This window comes from Squalius cephalus (genome assembly GCF_949319135.1).
Source record: "Squalius cephalus genome assembly, chromosome: 15".
Lineage (NCBI taxonomy): Eukaryota > Metazoa > Chordata > Actinopteri > Cypriniformes > Leuciscidae > Squalius > Squalius cephalus.
The window spans coordinates 3,623,601-3,646,969 of NC_137136.1; the positions used below are offsets into that span (position 1 = coordinate 3,623,601).

At 37.1% G+C, this 23,369-nt stretch overlaps 1 protein-coding gene across 1 annotated transcript in view; it reads left to right on the top strand.

The window, feature by feature from the left end:
- Positions 1–23,369, top strand: part of slc9a1a (solute carrier family 9 member A1a) — a 45,826-nt gene that overhangs the window by 15,685 nt on the left and 6,772 nt on the right. Inside the window, exons 2-6 of the mRNA XM_079894654.1 lie at positions 543–1,003; positions 5,602–5,852; positions 14,590–14,807; positions 16,112–16,314; positions 20,303–20,392. Of these exons, the coding sequence (XP_079750780.1) occupies positions 543–1,003; positions 5,602–5,852; positions 14,590–14,807; positions 16,112–16,314; positions 20,303–20,392 (1,223 nt within the window). The remainder of the gene's footprint in view (positions 1–542; positions 1,004–5,601; positions 5,853–14,589; positions 14,808–16,111; positions 16,315–20,302; positions 20,393–23,369) is intronic.

Genomic DNA, 23,369 nt, shown 5'->3' on the forward strand with positions numbered 1-23,369 from the left:
CTACAAAACTCTGAATTCTGCCGGTATTCAGACAGTCTCATGCATACAGATACAGATTCGGGCTACAATCTCCTACGTAGGCGAAATTTGTTTGACATTACTAATCGTAAACACAGCCATGTTGAATCCTGCAGTGATGGTTTTCAGTGGTGTTCTGGGAGTCCACTCTGCTTATTGTTTTTTACTGCACACCTGTTTGTCATTGTGCACGAAACTTCACGCCAATAAATCATCAGAAATATTGCTGATTTGTGCGCGTCTCAAGCGCCCTCTTTACGTTCGTCCTAATGCCTGTTAGTCGTCCGTGGATTTGCCCATATTTGCCTTTTAAAATGAAAACATCTTTAGACATGGAAAATCGATTTTACAATCGGTTCAATGAACACTTATGTCTCAAAAATCGAACAGGATTTTTTCACAAAAGTGACAGCCCTAGTTCCAACGCTCTACTGTTTGAGCTACAGGAAAGATAGCCGATTATAAAGATTATAATTTTAATTAGCTTCTGTCTTCATCCATCCTTGTGTTTGTTCCTCTTGTAGGGTTCCACCTGATCCCCCGTTTGCCCTCTATCGTGCCGGAGAGCTGTCTGCTGATCGTGGTGGGTCTGCTGGTCGGTGGTCTCATGAAGGTGGTCGGCGAGTCTCCTCCGCCGCTGCAATCCAATATATTCTTCCTCTACCTTCTGCCTCCCATCATCCTCGATGCGGGATATTTCCTGCCCATACGACCCTTCACTGAGAACTTGGGCACCATTCTCATGTTTGCAGTGGTGGGGACCCTGTGGAATGCGTTTTTCGTGGGTGGTCTTCTGTACGGCGTGTGCCAGCTGGTGGGCGGTGACCTGGCGCTCGTGGACCTCCTGTCGTGTCTGCTGTTCGGGACCATCATCTCAGCCGTGGACCCTGTGGCCGTGCTGGCTGTGTTTGAAGAGATCCACATTAATGAGCTGCTCCACATTCTGGTGTTCGGAGAGTCTTTACTTAATGATGCCGTCACCGTGGTGAGTACACTGAACCTTATAATTATATAAATGTTTGTGTGTGAGAGAGTGTGAGAGAGCGCTTTTCTTACTTAGTATTTTTGTCTGGTTTCCAGTCCAAATATCAAAAAATTCTTAAATCAAGGTGCATTTACTAAAGTAGTTAAATTAGACAAGATATTATGTCTTGTTTTCCGGGGGAATTAATAAAAATTAAGTGAGTTTTTGCTTTAACTGCCTTAATTTTTCGTGGCATACTAAAATGCTGAAACTCCCAGTGTAATCCCCCACACCATTACATCACCACCAGTAGCCTGAACCGCTGATACAAGGCGGGATGGATCCATACTTCCATGTTGTTTGTCAAATTCCGACCCGACCATCTGAATGTCACTGCAGAAATCGATACTCATCAGACCAGACAGTGTCTTTCCACTCTTCTATTGTCAGTTTTGGTGAGCTGGAGTGAATTGCAGTGGTCTTCTGCTGCTTCAGGCTGTGTTGATCATTCAGAGATGCTCTTCTGCAGACCTCGGTTGTAACAAGTTATTGTTGCCTTTCTATCAGCTGAACCGGTCTGGCCGTTCTCCTCTGACCTCCGGCATCAAGGCATTTTCACCCACAGAACCGCCACTCACTTGATATTTTCTCTTTTTCGGATCATGGTTGTGCGTGAAAACCCCAGTAGATCAGCAGTTTCTGAAATAATGACCAATACGAGTCACTCAAATCCCTTTTCTTCCCCCATCGTGGTGCTCAGATCATCTTGACCGTGTCTACATGCTTAACACGCATTTTAGCACTTCGTCCTGAAGTCAATGGGTTATTTGAACGGGTTTTTAGTCAAATGCTTGAAATAATGTCTGTGGTGAACACACAAGCTCAAAATATTTTCACGTTTTTTTTTCTACAATATAAAATACATCAGTAATACCCTCTTGTGATTTTTTTTTTTTTTTTTTTTTTTTTTGATTTTTTATTTGTTTTAAGCTAAAGTAAACTCATCTACTCACTAAGTCTGCCTTCACAGCCTTGCTGTGTTGATAATCATACTCTTGCAAACTACTTGAACTTTCAAGGAAAATGTTTTTAAACACACTGAAAGAGTTGACTGAAGCTTAGTGATGGTGATGTTGAAGTCATGTGACCATGGTGTAGTACGTTTACAGCCCACGTTTAGCTTTCGACTCCTGACGATTATATTTACGCTTCAAAATTAATAAAAGTTGTGTTCATTTGTGCACTGCACTTTCTTACTTAGTATTTTTGTCTTATTTCCAGTCCAAATATCAAAAAGATTCTTAAATCAAGATGTATTTACTAAAGTAGTAAAATGCCATAAGATATTATGTCTTGTTTTCTGGGGAAATAAAACAAAATTAAGTGAGTTTTTGCTTAAAACAAGCAAAATTATCTGTCCATGGGGTAAGAAAAATAATCTTATTTCTGTTTGAATTAAGATTATTTTTCTCACCCCATTGACAGATAATTTATCTTGATTTAAGCAAAAACTCAATTAATTTTGATTAATTCCTCCGGAAAACAAGACATAATATCTAATTTTACTTATCTAGTAAATGCATCTTGATTTAAGAATGTTTAGATATTTGGACTGGAAACCAGACAAAAATGCGAAGTAAGTTTTTTTGCAGTGTGAAGATTAACGATTAACAAAATATGTAAGAATCATAAGCTTTTTTATTCACAGACATTATTTTCTACAATAATCCAAAAGCCAATGGAAATAACCTATTAGGGTTTTGTCGAGGGAACCAGGGTGATGCTAACTTCCGGGTTTGCCTACAAAAATACGCCATTCCTGCACCAATCTATTAGGCACCCTCCTATCAGCTATTGTAAATGCATATCGGTCAGCCAGTTGTCTCTGGATGATATATGAGATCGTTCCAGTCCTTCACTGTCTGTGAGAATCCACTGCACATTTGTTCACTCTCACAGCTCAATTTATCAGGTGATCGAGCGCTTTTGAGAAGGCATCTTGTTTCCATTACCTCAACTGTTTTTCCTCAACGATTTGACCTCATGCTTTGAATGAGCTTCTGTCTCAAGTGGTCTATTGAACAAATGACACTTAGACGGTGAAGTAGTCAAACATGATTTCAGGCGATTGTCCAGTTCTTCACATCTCAGCTGGGAAGCGGTTAACCAATGTTTATTGAAAGAATTACTGATACTATTGAATTTATTTCATAAGGAGTCTGATGCTGTGTAGCTCAGCTAAGAAATACTAAATGTGGATGTTTGCAGATATTCTTATTTTAAGCAAGAAGCCTGTACAATCACGGCAAAAGTATTAAACTAACTGACAACTATCGTACTAACTAATGGCTATCTATCTAACTAAATGGGAGCACTTTACCATAAGGTCACTAAATAGTTAATTGAATAGTTAGTTTACAGTTAGTTAAAAGGGGTCATGAACTGGCTTTTTTATATATTTTTTTATATTGTTGTCTGAGGTCAACTTATGACGTTCGCTTGGTTTATAATAGGCTATTTTCTACCCTGGTTTTGAGCCTAGCTCTTTTTTTTTTATGGGCGTGCCACATTGAAGACTTGGAAGTAAACACCCACTGCTATGATTGGATAACAGTTTTGCATATTATAATGAGCTTCTCGTAATGTGCGAATCGGTGGGCGGGGCTGAACAGGCAGTGTTGAAGTAGGCGTTGATCATCTTCTGTGGAGGCGGGGTTTGATACCCTTTGATGTCAGAGATCCCCACTTTGAAAAACCTGTCGTTCGCTGTGCCTGGTGTCAATAAAAGCTTTTATTGGACTAACAAGGAAGTTTTCAGTTCTGAAACTTACAGGATATTCTTATAGTATGATGACCTCTTATATGTCAAAAGCTCAAGGAAAATTAGATTTCTCAGTTCATCACCCCTTTAACACTGAGCAATAAATACTCGTATACTTGCCTCACAGACATTAGAAATATATCTATAGAAAGCTTGAATTGTCTACTTTTAAATGACCCAATTCAAATTTGCCCCAAATATTTTATTTAATGTAATGTTTAATTGCTTTGCTTTAAGATAATGTAAACCCATGAGGCAAGAAAAACTTAAAAGCATATTCATATACAAAACTTCTGGTTACATGAGCCTAAGCTCCTTTAAAAAGAAATCCATGCAAAAGTTAATATCAGATCATTTTAGAATACAGTATAGGATGTACCAAATATCCTTCAGTTTTATGGAACTTCTTTTTTGTATAGTTGTGTTTGACACATGAAAACTGTAACAATGCATCTTACAAGGTAACACAATGAGTTTTTGAGTCCTTGAATTAAGTCCCCACATTAAGTCCTTGAATTTGAGGGTATTGGACCTGGAACGTCCTTGAGTTTGAAGTTAAAGGAACACGCCGACTTTTTGGGACTTTAGCTTATTCACCGTATCCCCCAGAGTTACATAAGTCCATACAGTCCATACAAGTCTTCGCTCAGAGTTGGAGTAAATCACTCCGCAGAAGTAGCAGTGCTTCGCCTTCTGAGAATATAGTTCCCAGTATGTATACGGTTAGAAGATGGCTGTGTCTCATGTGACCTTGTTATTTGTACACGTTGTGACTATACAAATCACAACATGTAAATAGGAAAATGTTGGCATTATTTTGTCACTTATTGGGAGCAGTATGCTAGCTGGAGCCGTTTACCTCCAGTCTTTGTGCTAAGCTAGGCTAGCGGTGGGTGCGTCAGACAGAGTTACGGCACGCACGGAGATGAGAAGGGTATGTATGGACTTATGTAACTCTGGGGGATACGGTGAATAAGCTAAAGTCCCAAAAAGTCGCCGTGTTCCTTTAACCAAGGTGTGGGAACTCTGTATATAGGCAATTAAAGGGATAGTTCGGCCAAAAATTATATTAAAACCATGATTTAGGCTACCCACCCTCAAGCCGTTCGAGATGTCAATCATTTTTCAGACGAACACATTTTCAGTTATTTTAGAAAATGTCTTAGATCTTTCAGTGGTTATGATGTCAAGTTATGGGGTCCATTCCTTCAAGTCCCAAAAATGTGCATGCATCCTTCACAAAAGTAATCCATCCGGCTCCAGGGGGATAAACGAAGGCCTTCTGAGGGTAATCCGTGCGGTTTTGTCGTAAAAATATACATATTTAAAACTTTATAAATGAAAATAACTGGCTTCCGGTAATGGTCGACGCGCGTTCATGGGAGATGGATGCCGACGTAGGACGTAGCGTTTGATTTAGCTTTACTTCGTTCTACCTCACGACGCTTCCTACGCTACATCCTACGTCATACGCCGGCATCCATCTCCCGTGAATGCACGTCGACCGTTACCGGAAGCCAGAATGATTGACATATGCATCTTGAACGGCTTGAGGGTGAGTAAATCATGGGTTTAATATAATTTTTGGCCGAACTATCCCTTTAAAGACTCATTATTATGATTTATGGCTTATTAAGATAAACACCTGATTAGTCGACTAATCGCTTAAATGAACGACTACTTGTCGACTAGAAAGATCTTTAGTCGAGGGCAGCTCTACTACACTCACTCACCTGTGGTTCTGATGAATTGTTCATTTCTGATGCACACTTCCCGTCGTTCTTCTTCTTCTCTGTAGGTGCTGTATCATCTGTTTGAGGAGTACTCCAGTGTGGGTACGGTCACTGTCACCGATGTGTTCCTGGGTGTCGTGTGTTTCCTGGTGGTGTCGTTGGGTGGTATCGTGGTGGGCGCCATCTACGGCATCCTGGCGGCCTTCACGTCACGGTTCACCTCGCACACCCGTGTCATCGAGCCCCTGTTTGTCTTCGTCTACAGCTACATGGCTTACCTGTCCGCGGAGGTGTTCCATCTGTCCGGCATCATGGCGTAAGAGACCACTCACTGTCTTCTGTAGAGCTGCTTTATTGTTGAATTGAGTTTTTCACAACTGATTAACTAACTTGAATCTACATTTTACTAAATTGAGCTGAATAATGACTAGGGATGCACTGATAGGATTTTAACGCTATTTTGCTTACTTATTTGAACTTTTATCGTTAAAATTGATTACTAGATAAAGATTAGCAAAGCTAATAGATTAGCGAAGTTCAAAAACGCATGCATTGAGGTATACAAGCTAGTTTATTGCTGTGTCATCAAAACTTGTGTATCCATTTAACATTTAGCAGCCCAACATTATAAGAGAGAGGCACATAGTAAGAAAATAAAACAAAACATGACAATCTTCAGATATTATTTTTGCTATCAAACTATATATGCTGACAAACTTTTTTTTTTTTTTTGGCAAGTGTTTAATTATCTTAAAGCTACACTGTGTAACTTTTTTAGTTGATTCTTAGCAAAAAACACTTAGTTCTTTCAAAAATATATGTGCTCATTAATATATATTTACTTCTTTCAAGTAATAAAGTATTCTCTTAAGTTTATAATCTGCCATTGAAAGTACATACGGGTGAGGGGTTCGAATGCCGGTCGCCATGTTGCCCCTCCATCTTGAAACTACATTAGCCAAAGAGGGACATGCCTGTAAATTCAAGCTTCGCCTTTTGCGTTTTTCACTCAGTGACACAGAGACGAATGCGAGGGGAGATTACTCGCGAGCTCGCGAGTGCCGGCAGATTTGAAAGATAGTGTGTGTGTGTGTGCGTGTGTGCGTGCGTACTCACATTTGAAAGAGAGAATTAAAACGTCAACGCGACATACAAATCAGCAAGACCATAGTCAATATTGGAGTAACTTTCCCCAGATGGAAAGAGCTCATGAGGAGAAAAGATTTTAAAACGGACGCCGAGGTTGCCTGCTTTCTTCTCGACAGGTAATTCAGCCTGTTGTAATTAATTTGTGTAAATTCGAAGTTTTATAGTTGCTTGTCTAACCATAGCATGGTTGTGCATAACGCCAGAACGACCTCTAGTATGACTTCATCCTCGCGTCAATGGTGAAAAAGTATTGTTTACCTTGTAACATAAATCTGTGCTGCAACGGATCACAGGTGATGAATAGTTTTAAAGGCGCAATTTTTTAAGCTATATAAAAAAAAGGACACTGTAAATTTTTGTTATTTTTAATTGCTTTTACTTTGTACACATTGTAACGTTAGCCTAATCTGATTATGCTGGGATAGCCGATTCCAAGGGTGACGTTTACCTCCTGACATCTGTCCTGTAGTTTTATTCATTTTAGACGTATTGTTTATTATTGTCATGGACGAAGTGATAACTGGAAGCCATGTTAATCTTGGAATAATACGGCCACCGTAGGAGTTTAAACGCCCTCGGAATTGAGAGGAACAGAAACTAATTTTCACTGGGTAGTCATATACAATTTCACCGCTAGATGGGGGTAAAAATCACACAGTGTAGCTTTAACCAGAAAAAAAAATGGTATGCAACAGACAAACAACTACATACAGCTATTAATAATAATAATTTAATAATAACCTTTATTTTCTATAGCGCCTTTAAACGTACATCTCAAAGCGCTGTACAGAAACAATTAAAACAAAGAAGAAAGAAGATACAGCACACAAAGAGACATAATACACTGTAAAATAAACATAAAAGACAATAAATCAATTAAAAGCAAACCTAAAAAAATGAGTTTTAAGCTGTGATTTGAAAATACCAAAAGATTTAGCTTGCCAAATCTCAATCGGTAGAGAATTCCAAAGTTTTGGAGCTAATGAAGAAAAAGCCCTGTCTCCCATTGATTTTAAACGAGTTGAGGGAACAGTTAAAAGACCAGATTCCGAAGAACGAAGATCACGTTTTGGAGTATATGGAGTTAAAAGCTCGGTCAAGTATTGAGGTGCTAAACCATGCAGTGCCTTGTAAGTAAGCATCAGAATTTTGAAGTCCACCCTAAACCTAATGGGAAGCCAGTGCAAAGACTCCAAAACGGGAGTAATATGATCATGTATATTAGTTCTAGTAAGGATTCTGGCAGCTGAATTTTGTAAAACCTGCATTCTGTTTAAGGTAGCTTTTGACACGCCAGCTAACAAGGCATTACAGTAATCAATACGGGAGAACACAAAAGTGTTTATCAATCTCTCAGCAACAGTAAACGATTGCATTGGACGCAATCTGGCAATATTTCTAAGATGGAAGAATGAAATTTTAACAGTATTCAAAACATGTGGCTCAAACGTTAAATTGGCATCAAAAATTACTCCTAGATTCCTCAATTTTGTTTGAAACTCCACATTTGAGCCATCAAGAGTTAGAACAACCGGCTCTGATTTGCGTAGATGGTATGGTGAACCAACAAGCATAATCTCAGTCTTTTCACTGTTAAGACAAAGAAAATTATCCGTCATCCATTCCTTCATCTTAGAAATACACTCAGAAAGAAAATTAACAGGCACAATTTCATTAGGTCTAAAATGAATATAGAGCTGGGTATCATCTGCATAGAAGTGAAATTTTAGACCAAGAGATCTCAAAAGCTGGCCAAGAGGATAGACATAAATATTAAAAAGAAGAGGGCCCAAAATTGACCCCTGGGGGACGCCAGACTGCACAACATTAACCTCAGATCTAAATCCACCCATGGCAGCGAACTGCTTCCGATCAAAAAGGTAGGACTTAAACCAATTAAGAGCAGTATTTGAAACCCCAAAAACAGTTTCAAGACGAGTAATTAAAATTGAGTGATCAACAGTGTCAAAAGCGGCACTGAGATCAAGTAGGATCAAAACTGAAAGACAGCCAGAATCTGAGGCGATTAACAGGTCATTGGTGACCCTAACCAGAGCTGTTTCTGTACTATGTAATTTACGAAAGCCTGATTGCAGAGGCTCAAAGAGATTGTTCTGAGTTAAATGAGAAATCAACTGAGAAGCAACCACTCGTTCCAAAAGTTTAGCAAAAAAAGGGAGATTAGATATGGGACGGAAATTAGTGAAGTTCTCATAGTCAATATTTGACTTTTTTGGCACTGGGGTAATTGCAGCGGTTTTAAACGTTGTTGGTACAACCCCAGTACACAGAGAGTCATTTATAATGCTCAGAACAAAGGGACACAAAGAAGCAAAACATGATTTAAACAGACCAAATGGTATGGGATCTAGTAAAGAAGTGGCTGCTTTCATTTTTGAAACCTCTGCTAAAAGAGAATATGAGTCTATTGTACAGAATTTAGACAACTTAGTACCAGAATAAGAAGGAATATAAACAGCAGTAGAAGACAGTAAAGTAGAAGTACAAAAATCTCTACGAACATTTTCAACTTTGGTGACAAAAAAATCCAGAAACTTATTACAGAGATGATCAGAAGCAGTAACATGAGAGACAGTTTTATGATTCAACAATTTGTTAATTGAATTAAAAAGTTGTCTAGAATTACCCTGATTGTCATCAATCATTTTAGAAAAATAGTCAGATCTGGCAGACACAATTCCAGCCTTATATGCTTGTAAGCAATCTTTCCACATTTGATAATGGACGGTCAGACCTGAGATACGCCACCTACGCTCCACTCTGCGACAAGATGTTTTCATCATACGCAAGTCCTCATTATACCAAGGAGCGGGACGTACGAATGAAACAGAGCGTGACTTCTGAGGAGCAAATAAATCCAGGCCAGATAGGAGAGCTGAATTTAACATAGAAACCCTTTTCTCCAGAGGGTCAGATGGAGTAAAACAACTTAATGAAGAGTCAATAAAAACAGAGAAGTCAGAAGGATCAACTGATCTCCACTTCTGATAAGTCAAAATACGAGAGGAGGCAGTGTTAGCAACAGGTATATGCATATCAAAAAAGATTGCCAGATGATCAGACAATCCTAAATCAGTAGCAGACATCCCAGACACAAAAGACCCATTTGATATCACTAGATCTAAAATATGACCTTTGTTAAGTGTAATACAGTCAACAAATTTATTTAAACCAAAGCACTCCAGCAAGGACAAGAAGTCTTTTGTTAATGCAGAGTCTTTTTTGTCCAAAAAAGATATTAATATGTCTGGATATTAAAATCCCCCAAAAAAAGAGTTCTCTCAAATTTAAGGCACAGATGCGACAACAGATCCGCAAACTCAGATAGAAAGTCTTTGTTTGCTTTAGGAGGCCGGTAGACTGTAGTTATGGCAGTTGAATAACACTCAGAAACAGTTAAAACAAGACATTCAAATGAAGAGAACAGTGGAACAGCAACGGGTCTTAAATTGAATTTCTGATTGTACAGAACAATAATGCCACCACCTCTGCCAGTAGATCGCGGGAGATCTAATAACCCATAACACGGAGGAGTGAGTTCATTAAAAAGAAGACCGTCCGAATGTTTGTGCCATGTTTCGACTATACTTAAAAAGTCAAGATTTTCTTCCAGAATGATGTCAGATAAAGCCACCGCTTTATTGTTGACAGAGCGAGCATTAAAAATAGCAGATTTCAACAGGCACGGGGACTCCGAAACCTCCCGTGAATGCTCTTTGTATGTTAGCACAGTCAAGTTGTTATTGTTAATCCCAACAGGTTTATACACCGACCTTTGATGTTTACGAAGAAATGTTGGATAGGAAACGGCATTAGATGAGGAACATATAACACTGCGCCTTGAGGAGCGATGTAAGTAGCGCTTACGCCGAAGTATTCCAACATCATCACAGTTAGCATAGGTATCATGTGCTAAATAAAAGTTCCTTTTCAATTTCAACAGTTGGCAAACAGTGTACCTTAGCGCCATGCGGGAGGAATCCACACCAATAGCAACCTCGCAGAAGTGTAGATCCAGAGGAGGGCACCAGGAAAGTTTGTTCCAGCAACAGACGTTTAAAATTAGGAACAATAGGCCAACAGGTGAAACTAAAACGCACATCGTGGTTCAATAGTTCGAAAGGTTATACAATCTTCAAACTTCTTCAAACTTCAAGTGCTCAAATGCTCCAAAACCGTTGTCTAATATTTAGAAACAGACAAACAAAACGGGAGAGAGAGGAGCGGCAGCCAAAACGCGCCAGCGTTCCCTCAGTCTCTGATATATAATGATACATATATACAACTTAGTGCCTAATTAATAAATTATCGGATTGTTATATCGGCCTTTTCATGCTATATCTGAAATGCCAATGGTTTAAATTAAACCAGCCTATAAATATCAGTGGCTGATACACATAAATACAGGTGAATGTATGATATAATTGAAGAATTTTGCTAAATTAATACATTTATTTTCCTTTTTATTACTGTGAAGTTATTATTTGTGGGAAAATGACAAGGACATTTTTATTTGAAATAACATGTACAGATTATTCATGCATAATGCATCAGGGATATGCATTAATTTTAATATTTCTTGTTGATTTAAGCATTTAATTTCTTTAATATTTAAATTTAGTTATAAGCGTCAGGTGCCTTTTGCAGGAGACTGAATTGCACAAGAGCTTTTTCTGTTTCTGACTAAATGATAAAATCAATAAACAGGGCCAGATGAAACAGGTCAGAACTGATATTTCTCCAATTTGAAAGCATCCAGTGATTTAACAGCTTGTCATTGACACTTGATATATAGTCTAAAGGCTTTTGGATTCACTGTGTCTCCGAGGCTCGTTAGTAAAAGGCTGTCAGAGCTCGGTCAATACTCCGGTGCTGAAGACGAATCTCGGATATTATGACCTGGTGGATGATAAAAAGAGTCTGAGGCTCTGACAGGCCTGGAAACAGAGCAGTAATTCACAATGTGTCTCAAGGTTATCAAAACCGTTCCACCTATTTCAACAAAACGATTTAAAATGGATAGTTTTGACTAGGGCTGGGCAGTATAGTTAATAATTATTTAACTGTTCAAAATTTTTTTATATATATATATATTTTCCTTTTGAAATAAATAAATACTTTTGTTCAGCAAGGATGCTTTAAACTGACATTAAAGACAAAGATTTCTATTTCATAATGCTGATCTTTTGAACTTTCTATTCATCAAACAATCCTGATTTTTTTTTTTTTTTTACAAAAATATTAACATCTTTTTTCAACATTGATAATTATTTCTTGAGCAGCAAATCCGCATATTGGAATGATTTCTGAAGGATCATGTGACACTGAAGACTGGAGTAATGATGCTGAAAATTCAGCTTTGCATCACAGGAATAAATGACATTTTACAATATATTCACATAGAAAACCGTTTGAAATTGTAATTATATTTCACAATATTACACTTGTTACTGTATTTTTGATCAAATAAATGCAGTCTTGGTGCATTTATTTAAAAAAAAAAAATAGAATTATGAGACAGAACTGTCATTTTCGGCCACCAGATCAACACAAAACACTTCGCTGTTTACAAACACCCAAATGGTCTATTTGGCAGATGCTTTTATCCAAAGTGACTTGCATATCTGTCTATATATCTGAGAATAACATTTGCATTTCTTGTGTCATTATCTACTCTTTAAACTACAGGACTTTGATATTTGATATTTTGCCCTGGATCATTTTAATAATTTTCGACTTAACTCTTAATTTTCCGTTCTTGGCAAAAAAGTACTTGTGTGTTGTTGCCTCTCATTTGTGTTTAATGATCTATTACTCATCCGCCTTGAACAAGATTTTGGTGTTTCAGGGACAGCTTCGAAGTGGTTTAAATCCTATTACACTGACCGTTCTCAGTTTGTTTCCATGGGTGGTTTCAGGTCTGAGATTAGCTCGGTTTTCACTGGTGTTCCCCAGGGCTCAGTCTTGGGCCCTCTGCTCTTTAGTATTTATTTGTCACTACTCGCTTGGCCTCCATTATCACTTTTATGCTGATTATACGCCGATTTATATACTCTCAAAATCTGGTGAACACCCCGACGTTGGTTTTCTCTCCGGCTGTATTTCTAAGCTAAAAACATGGATGAGTAATCATTTCTCAATGTTCTGAGTTATGGTTCCCGTCATCAAATTTCCAAAGCTGGTTCTCTTTCTTTGAGTCTCCAAGAAAGAGCCATCAATAGTCAAAGTAAAGCGAGGAACCTTGGAGTTTTTTTTTTATACTAGTCTTTTATTTGATTCTTTTGTACAGTACAGTACAAAGTTATATCATCCTTTTTTCACCTCAGAAATATAGCAAGATTGCGTCCTATGCTAAATTTCTCTGTAGCTGAAAAGCTGATAAATATCTTTGTCATCTCTCGGATAGATTACTTTGATTTGATTAGCCTTTATTGTCTCCTAACGGAGAAATTCATCTTGGGCATTCGAGATAACAGATGCAACACAATATACATAACACATAACATGATTTAACATAGGCTTACTTTAACACCCTTTTAGCTGGAGTTTCTAAGATCAATGGGTGACAGGGCTTTCTCTTCAAACTCTGCCTTTTGAACTTCGGGAAGCCCAGACTGTTGAAATTTTTAAAGGTAGACTTAAGACATTTTTTTTTAACTAGCTTTGTTGATGTTTCTTTTATTACTTGAGCTATGCATTGCTTATTTTGTGTACAGCGCTTTGAGAAGCTGTTTTTAAAGGCGCTTTGTAAAATAAAGTTTATTATTATTATGTATTTATGCATTTGCTTTGACATGACTAAAAAGGGTACTTTTCACCCCTTGTTTAAAAATGAAAATGAAAAATCATATAAGACATGAGGACACCATATAGCCTTGAATGGCGTATTGCTCTTATTGAAAAGCACATTTCTTTTGTTTTTGAGCTGTGAAATATCCTATTATGCAAAACATTACTCCTAAATGCACGCCTCAGTGCGGTCACAGGAAGTGTTGTCACAGAGTTTCCATTTTAAAAGAGGAACAAATGGCAGAGGAGGAGGAGCCGCCTCACTTAGCACAGAGCTTAAAATTATGAACCCTGATAATGTGATCCCAATCAGAGGTCAGGTCAGGTCACATGACCCGGTTCACTTTAACTAACGTATCATAGCAGGTCATGCATTTAGCAGGTGGCGATAGTTAGCCATTGAATCACACCTCCATAATAATGTAGTTTTCATATACACTTTCATATAAAACTGAGTCAGTTCAGCTAATTGTAAGTTGTCATGACCTGTCGGTTGCCTGTTGGTGCAATTAGATTCTCACATGTCAAGCTAAATTAGGGTATTTGAGATGTTCACTTTCAAGGACGTGTTCCGGCGCAAACGTTCCCTGGTGCTATTTTGCAGGTTTAGAAAACAATTCCGCCACAGACCAGGAGAAACCTAGTCTAAAGTGCAATGTTTTGTTGTAAATGAATTCTTATTGTTGTTATTTCCAATTGATGACAAGATTGGTTAAATTGTTAATTAAGTGATTTAATTGTAGGTTTTATGAATTTATTAGGGTTAGGGTGAGAAACACAACATTTCTGAACATTTTTAATTTTTCAAATTTGAGGCCCTAAAATAAAAAGTAGCTCACTCTGTAGAGTTTACTTGTAAACAAACAAGTTATATTTACATTCATTCTCGAGGATGCATTTCATTCTCCATTAATGGTATGAAATGAATATTGTGATAAATATCAAAACTGAATGAAATGGGGGGAAAAAATAGTGTGATCATCTTTTTGACCCTATCGCCCAGCCCGAACTGGCTGTCCAAAATGCCTTTCAAGCTGTGCTGGTTTAACCGATCCGATCAGTAACTTCTGTTACTGCGAATCTTCTGTTTCCAGGCTAATCGCATGTGGTGCCGTCACGCGTCCCTACGTGGAGGCCAACATATCCCATAAATCCCACACCACCATCAAGTACTTCTTGAAGATGTGGAGCAGCGTGAGCGACACGCTCATCTTTATCTTCTTGGGAGTGTCGACAGTGGCCGGGCCGCACCACTGGAACTGGACCTTCGTCGTCATGACTGTCATTCTCTCGCTGGTGGCTCGTGTTCTGGGTGAGTAAAGGGACCACAGTTAGCGTCAGGGCTTGACATTAACTTTTTTGCTCTCAAGCCACTATGGCTAGAGGTTTTCCAAAGTTACTAGACACTCAGCAGTTTCACTGGTCACAATTTTGACATTGATACCATGGGGGGAAACTGCCATATATATGCCATATAGCAGGCATATTAGGCTGCTGTCACTTTAAGACCTGTCGCACGGATCCATTGTTCTGTTACACATGCATTTTAGATAAGAAATAAGAAATTAATTTAGTTCTGAGAGGCGGCTTTATGTGCGTACACTTTGGGTGTGAGCATAAAATCTGCAGGAATGAGTCAAATTATGTGCAATACGCGCAATCCCTGGGCGAAATTCAAGTAACAGCAACAATATTGCTGTTACTTGAATATAACACCATTAGGTCACTTGATCACCATTAGGTCACTTGATGGAGTTTTTTGGTTCCTTGCCACTGTTGCCTTTGGCTTGCTCAGTTGGGGATATTTTGGGGATATTTAATTTTAATTTTATCAATCAATAAATTCCACTAGAAACAAACCTTGTTGTATTATTTTAATTTAATACTGTGAAGCTGCTTTGATACAATCTGTATTGTGAAAAGCGCTATACAAATATACTTGACTTGACTATTGCGGGTTTTTGTGTCACTCGCTGTCGGAGAGATTAGAGAGAGTAAGAACAGCTGTTATTCTGTATCTATTCTGCTGGAAAATCAGTATTGGAAGTGTTAAAGATATTTCAGTATCAAAAAATCTATATTTTTGTCAACAAAAATAGCACTTTTTTATTATTTCAGATGCCTTTTTAAAAGATTACAATTGAAAAATGTATAAGCTATATTATATATAAATTTCAACCCGCTAAAGTGGCTGGTAGGAGTGTCTGCGTTAAACACCACTGTTGAAATCCACCCGCATTTGGTGTGTTGGTGTGTGTTAATGTCAAGCCCTGGTTAGCGTGACCTCCTGAAATGGATTTAACAGCAATTATTCACTAGGTTTCACCATATAGTGTAACTCACAGCTCATATGTAGTATGTCTTACACCAGTATCTGGGGTGTGCTTGTGATTGTGTGTTTGCGTCATGGGTTCAGTGAAGGTCCATCGTCTTTAAGTAGTTCTGAACTAATTTTAATAAACTCCTTTGATTTTAATTAATGTTATTACCACTTTCCTAATTATTACTGTTTGCCTAATTAAAGAAACAGTTCTGTATTTGATTTATGCCCTAAGGATGTGAATGTTGGCACACTTTTTAGTGCTTGTTTAATGAAACGTTTTGCTTCATTCATAGGTGTAATCGGCTTGACCTTCGTGATCAACAAGTTCCGTATTGTGAAACTCACCAATAAGGACCAGTTTATTGTAGCTTACGGTGGACTGAGAGGAGCGATCGCCTTCTCCCTGGTCTACCTGCTCGACATAGATCACTTCCCCAAGAGAAACATGTTCCTCACTGCCATCATCACTGTCATCTTCTTCACTGTATTTGTGCAGGTCAGTGTCCAGCAGTACGAACTCTGCTCTTCTTCCAGTACTTAAAGCATATTGGTATGTTTTTGATATGGGATATGGCATTGGGTCACACAGCATCAGCACACATTATTTATATATATACATATATGCATATATATACATACATATACATATACATATACATATATATATATATATATATATTAGGGGTGGAACGGTACATGTATTCGTATTGAACCGAATCGGTACGGGCGTCACGGTTCGGTGCATGAATTTACACGGAGAATACACGGTATAAAAATAAATAAAACTCGCGTGCAAATTAATTAATGTAATGCAGAACTACTGTTAGATATGCGGGTTCTTTAGGGACACCTAATCTGTAGCCCCGCCTTAAGATAGGTTTGTTTATACTTTCGCCTGCCTCCGCAGCGCGAGCCTCCGCCGACCGCACGTGCGCCTCCCCAAATCGACGAGGCATTTACTTTGCGCTCGCCGGTGTACTATTCTTTGAAACGACAGGGTGCGACTCGGTGTAATTGTCCTCTAAACCATCAGGAATCAGCGGTGAGAAGTAAGGTACACTCGTGAATGTTTATTTTAGTACAACAACACTTTAGTACACCAAAACCACACTACAAAAGAATCGTGTAAAGCAGTAAACCAGATTATTCCTTGTGACATTAGAAAAAAAATGGATATGAGAACGTAACCTACAACTAAATTAACGTTATCTTACATAATTTCTAAACATTTTTATTTAGTTTTGTGAACCTTTTTATAAAACATGGCCATTTATTTTTATTTAAAGGGCTTATGTCTGCTATTGTAGGTTCATTTTGTTAATGTAAGCAACTAATTTAGACGCAAGAACTGGGTGCCGGTGCTGTGAGATGTACATGCTAGACCAGATTCGGCTCGAAGTCGTGCGTCTTCGGATGCGGAGCCGTGCGCGCTAAAAAGCCGTGCACTGCACACTGCCACGCGAAATGTGGCCTTGCGCACCCAACGCGCACGACCGCCCACACCGCAATGACGACATTTTTGCCGCGCGCACCCTCGCGCTCGTGCGTCCGCACATAAATAAGAGATGCTTTATTTCCAGTTTTATAGCTGATTGTCTTATTTTGTTTACATCTTACTTTACACACTTAAGGGCAGGCTGTTGCAGCTAGCTCAGGGGAGAGACTGTATGACACTAGGTGGTACAGCCTGAGACATGCACAATAAAGAAAAAAGGCTTCTGCATTTTTGTTTTGCTTTTCCCTCCATTGTACCGAACTCGTACCAAACCGTGATGTCTGAACCGAGGTATGAACCGAACCGTGACTTCTGTGTACCGTTCCACCCCTAATATATATATATATATATATATATATATATATATATATACATACATACATACATACATGCATACATACATGCATATATACACGCAGAATAAAAAAAAAAATCCTTAATCACGACTAAGGTTCTGTAGATGTAATCATTCATCTTCTCACAATAATACATAATTTTTTCTGTGCAACACACACACACACACACACACACACACACACACACACACACACACACACACACACACACACACACATATATATATATATATATACACAAAAAGGCAATGCACAGAAAAATGTATGTGATATTGTGAGACGATGAATGATTACATCTACAGAATCCTAAATCCTAAATTTGACTGAATAGGCAAACATTTTTGGAATTCGGAATGAATTTGAAAATGGTAATCAGTGAAATTCTGTGAAATGGATAGAATGATTATCTTAATGGTAAACGTAAATGAGTGTACTATGTCTTTTGGTAGCAAAATTATGAATGTTTGAATTAGTAAAAAAAAAATTATGCATTGAATGTGTGGAATTTTATTTAAGAACTTCTTCATGCAGACCTGTCCGTTGGTTAACACACAGACGAAATTGACTTGTTTATTGAACAGCCTTTCGCTCTATTGGGTTTTATTGGGCGGTGGATTATCGAACGGTCTCGTATCTTTATTTGCTTTTTGCGGTTTCAACACTTTTCCTCCTCAGCTGATGCTCTTAGGGAGCTGCGGGAGCCCTGAAGGCCTGAGATATGCATGAGCTGCTGAAAATGGCAGTGGTGAAAGTAACCCTCTTCCTTTATGTTTTGAATGATTCATATCATAACACAAGTCTTTCTGCTGTAGTGGAAGCAGTGCTGTGAAAGAGCAGGACCGGCGTAGACTCTATGTACAGCACACATGTGTGTGTGTGTGTGTGTGTGTGTGTGTGTGTGTGTGTGTGTGTGTGTGTGTGTGTGTGTTGATAGGGGCTGATGTATTGGAGTTGTTTTAGTGTATCTTGAGTGTTTTAGTGTCAATGCATCATCATGGTTAAAAATGAGAATGGCTTCGCAGCTCTAATCTTCTGTTGAGTGTTTGTGTGATACAGTAAATCCCTTACGTTTTAATGCGTCACCAAGAGACAGAACCGGGTGTTTGGTTTCTCTGTACCAATGGTGATTTACTTTGGAGAATTCTTGGAAGGTTTCAGGAAGTTTCTCTCCTTTGTTGAGGCTCCTGGAAGAATGTTTCTCTTCTAGTCTTTGTTCTGGTGTTGAAATCAAGTGGTATCAGGTTTAAAAGGTGTGTCTCTGTTCTGTTTTTAAACAAGGACATAAGGCACGGTATCAGTTTGCAAGGTTTGTGTTGTCCTGCTTGTGTTTGATGTTTGTGAAAGTCTGTGTTGTGATGTGTGGTCTTTCTGTAGTCAGATGTCAGATATTCATGGACCCCAAGAAGTATTTTATATAAATAATCCAAATATAAAACTGAGGCCTTTTTTAAAATTAAAGACAAAACTTTCTTAATAAAAGAACTTGTTAAGAAAGTTAATGCAGTATTATTTTTTTCATTATGATTTCATGTTATAATTTTTTAACTGTATTTTAATTTACTTTATTTTAATGCAATGCAGTGAATTAAATACACTTTTAGGTATGTCTATTTGGGGCCACTGCCTTCAGGTGTAGACCTGACAATACTGCTATCCATTATTTTAGCTCATTTTATTTTATTTTATTTTATTTTATTTTATTTTATTTTATCTCATCTCATCTCATTTTATTTAATTAATTTATTTATTTTATATTTAATATTTTATTTTTGCAATGCAATGCAGATGTCTATTGCAGTAACTTTCATGCAACTTTAGGTGCACCATTTGGAGCCACTGCCTTTTGGGCACAGATCTGTGTTTTTATTTTATTTTAATTTATTTTATTATTATTATTTTTTTATTTTTTTTTTATTTTATTTTTTTATTTTATTTTATTTTATTTTATTTTTTATTGTATTTTATTTTATTTTATTTTTTTATTTTTTTTTTATTTTTTATTTTTTTATTTTATGCAGTGACTTTCATACAATTTTATGTGGAATATTTAGTGCCATTGCACATGGCTGTCGGTCTGTTGTTTTTCTCTCTGTCTGCACAGAGTTTGTGCTGTTCACAGGAAGTGGAAGGTGAGAGACCGTGTTTGCAGTGTCCGATGTGACGGTGCGTTTGCTATTGCTGCATGCGGTGTATCCTGATCTCTGCCAGCATCTGACCTTGAGGAAAACCCCTCAACTGCAATGTAGTGAACGCTGCAGTCAGAGTCACAGCCACAGCCCTCTATCCTCCGTGATTGCTCAGCATAGTTTGAAAAATCTTGCTATGGACAATTGAGGACATGCTATGATTTACAGCTCAGTGTTGAAGGACAGGAGATCCCGCCCACTGTGTGGAAACGCAACTGTTCCTAGTCATGACTTGCAGTTCCCTCAGTGGTCAGGAGGGTTTACATTTTTTCACATCAGAATTGGAACAAGAATTTTTAAATCCCTTTTTATATATATATATATATAGACACACACACACACAGGTTGCGCTTCAAAGATTGATGAATGGAGCTGTATCCATTGCATTTAAATAGGACCATCTGTAAGCATGCATCAATTTCCCCTCCTCTCTCTTTGTGTTTTCAGGGTATGACCATTCGACCTCTGGTGGACCTCCTGGCAGTGAAGAAGAAACAGGAAACAAAGCGATCTATTAATGAGGAGATTCACACACAGGTTCGAGTTTACCTCCATCTGTGATTCACCAATATTTTATGCCGTCTCAATATTCTGCCAGTCCCAAACATATTCACACAATTCTGTTCTTAGTCAATTATAATAATTGACTTATTTTGTTGACTTGTTTGGGTTTGTGGAACATCCAGTACTACTACTTAAGGTGTGTGAGCGCCACCTGCTGGTTGTGTGCTGATAAAGTCACAGTTTCATACAGAAATGCAGCTTGATATTTTTAGAACGACAGGAATCAGAAGATTTTAAGGGACCAGATGAATCTCAAGAAATCAGTCCAGAATATTTCCAGGTCATATATAAAAATAAAAAAAAAATGCATAAAGAAAATAAAGCCAATTTTTTGACTTTTTTTTTTTTTTTTTTTTTTGCATTGTGACATTATGTTCATGAGATTTAAGCGCATTCTTTTAACCATTATGCAGAAGTGCATTCTCATTATTATTTATACTGGTTCAAAAAGTAAATTGAAGTAAAAATCGACTGTAAAACAGTAATGTTAAATGTATTCATGAGAATCTAAAGAGAAACGGCATTAAGAATTATATACATAGTTAATTATATTCTCAACTGTGATAATAATAATCAGAAATGTTTCTTTAGCAGCAAATCATCATATTAGAATGAATGATTTCTGAAGGATCATGTGACACTAAAGACTGGAGTAATGATGCTGAAAATTCAGCTTTGATCACAGGAATACATTACATTTTACAATATATTACAACAGAAACCAGTTCATTTAAATTGTAATAATATTTTACAATATTACAGTTTTTACGGTATTTTTTTATCAAATAAATGCATATATGCATATATATACAGTGCCCTCCAATTAATGGCACCCCTGGTAAATATCAAAACTGGCTGTAAAAAATAAATCTGCATTGTTTATCCTTTTGATCTTTCATTCAAAAAATTTGCAAAATTCTAACCTTTCATTGAAGTAAAAGAATTGAAAGTGGGGGGTAAATCACATTATGAAATAAATGTTTTTCTCCAAAACACGTTGGCCACAATTATTGGCACCCCTAGAATTTTTTACGAGTAAAATATCTCTGAAGTATATTCCCATTAATATTTACCTTTTTTAGCACACCAGGGTGACTAGGAACATGAAATTGTCCAGCTATGACTTCATGTTTCACAGGAGTTTAAATATGAGGAAACACAAAGGCCAAATCCCCTTAATCATCCATCACAATGAGTAAAACCACAGAATATAGTTCTGATGCGCAGCAAAAGATTATTGACCATCACAAAATAGAAAGTGGCTGTAAGACAATAGCTAAAGAATTGAAAATCCCCATTTTAACCATCAGGGCAATAATTAAGAAGTTATAATCAACTAAAGATGTTACGAATCTGCCAGGAAGAGGACGTGTGTCTATATTGTCTTAATACATGGCGAGGAGGAGAGTTTGAGTGGCCAAAGACTCTTCAAGGATCACAGATGGAGAATTGCAGAGATTAGTTGAGTCTTGGGGTCAGAAAGCCTAAAAAAAAAAAATTTAAAAAAAATACCCTACATCCCCACATGTTGTTTGGGAGGGTTTCAAGAAAAATCCTCCTCGCTCATCCAAAAACAAACTCCAGCAAATTTAATTGTCAGACACGACTGGAACTTCAGACGGCACAGGGTTCTGTGGTCAGATGAGACTAAAAAAAGAGCTTTTTGCCAGCAAACACGCTAGATGGGTTTGGTGCACACAAGGATAAAAAGTACCATGTGTACTTTTTAATATACCGTTGGATCTTTAACCCTCTGGGGTCTGGGGTGTTTTTGGGGTCCTTGAGATGTTCTGACATGCCCTGACATTTGTGCTTTTTTCAGTTGCTTATAAACATATCAATGGCAATAAAAAATTACACTCTATTTAGCACAAACAGGACTACCATGATATGTGAGCCACATGTATGTACATGTTTTCATTTTTGAGAGAATAATGTTTATGCATGGTTATTGAAAAAACTAAAAATGAAAGTTTCTGAAATAAGGCCACAAAACACATACTAAATATGTGTCAATAAGACTTTTGACTAATGGATGTAGTCGCCTAGAGTAGTGAAAATCATCCTGCCTAATCATTCACATAAAACGATACATTGATTTAAGTTTTGCAAAACACTTTTAGTTTGGAAAGGCAATATGCGGATGGGGCGTAAACGATGAGACAATGCCCCTGCATACTTAATGAGCCATTCATTCAGGTGTGTCACCTATAGCTAACTTAAATATACAATCTTCATAAAAATGATCATTCTAGAAGAAAATTTCAGATGGCATTTAGAGGCTTTTGCATCTGAACTCTTCATACACACACACACACACACACACACACACACACACACACATATATATATATATACACACACACATATATATATATATATATGCATACACATATATATATATATATATATATATATATATATATATATATATATATATATATATATATATATATATATATATATATATATATATATATGCATACACACACACACACACACACACACACACACACACACACACATATATATATATATATATATATATATATATATATATATATGTGTATATATTTATACACAAATATTTTATATAATTTTTATTTTTATTTTATTTTATTTTTTTTACACATTGTGCTTGCAAATTGTATTATATCCAAGGTAAACATGTCTAGTAATTGTGCAGTTAATTCTCATACTGTATTTTCAGTTTTGGAATATTTATCCTCTCCCCAAATTTGTTACTAATAAAACACAATACAAATTATTTAAAGAAAAAAATTATATTTTCCTTTTAATAGTTTGTTTACATCTACCTTGTAAATATATTTTTTTATTAAAAAGGTTACAATTACAACAACAATTCAAGTGTAATCTTACAGTATATTCTACAGTAAAAACTGTACCCAAATCTAGTCAACAAAATGTTGTCTTTCATATTTCGCCTGTG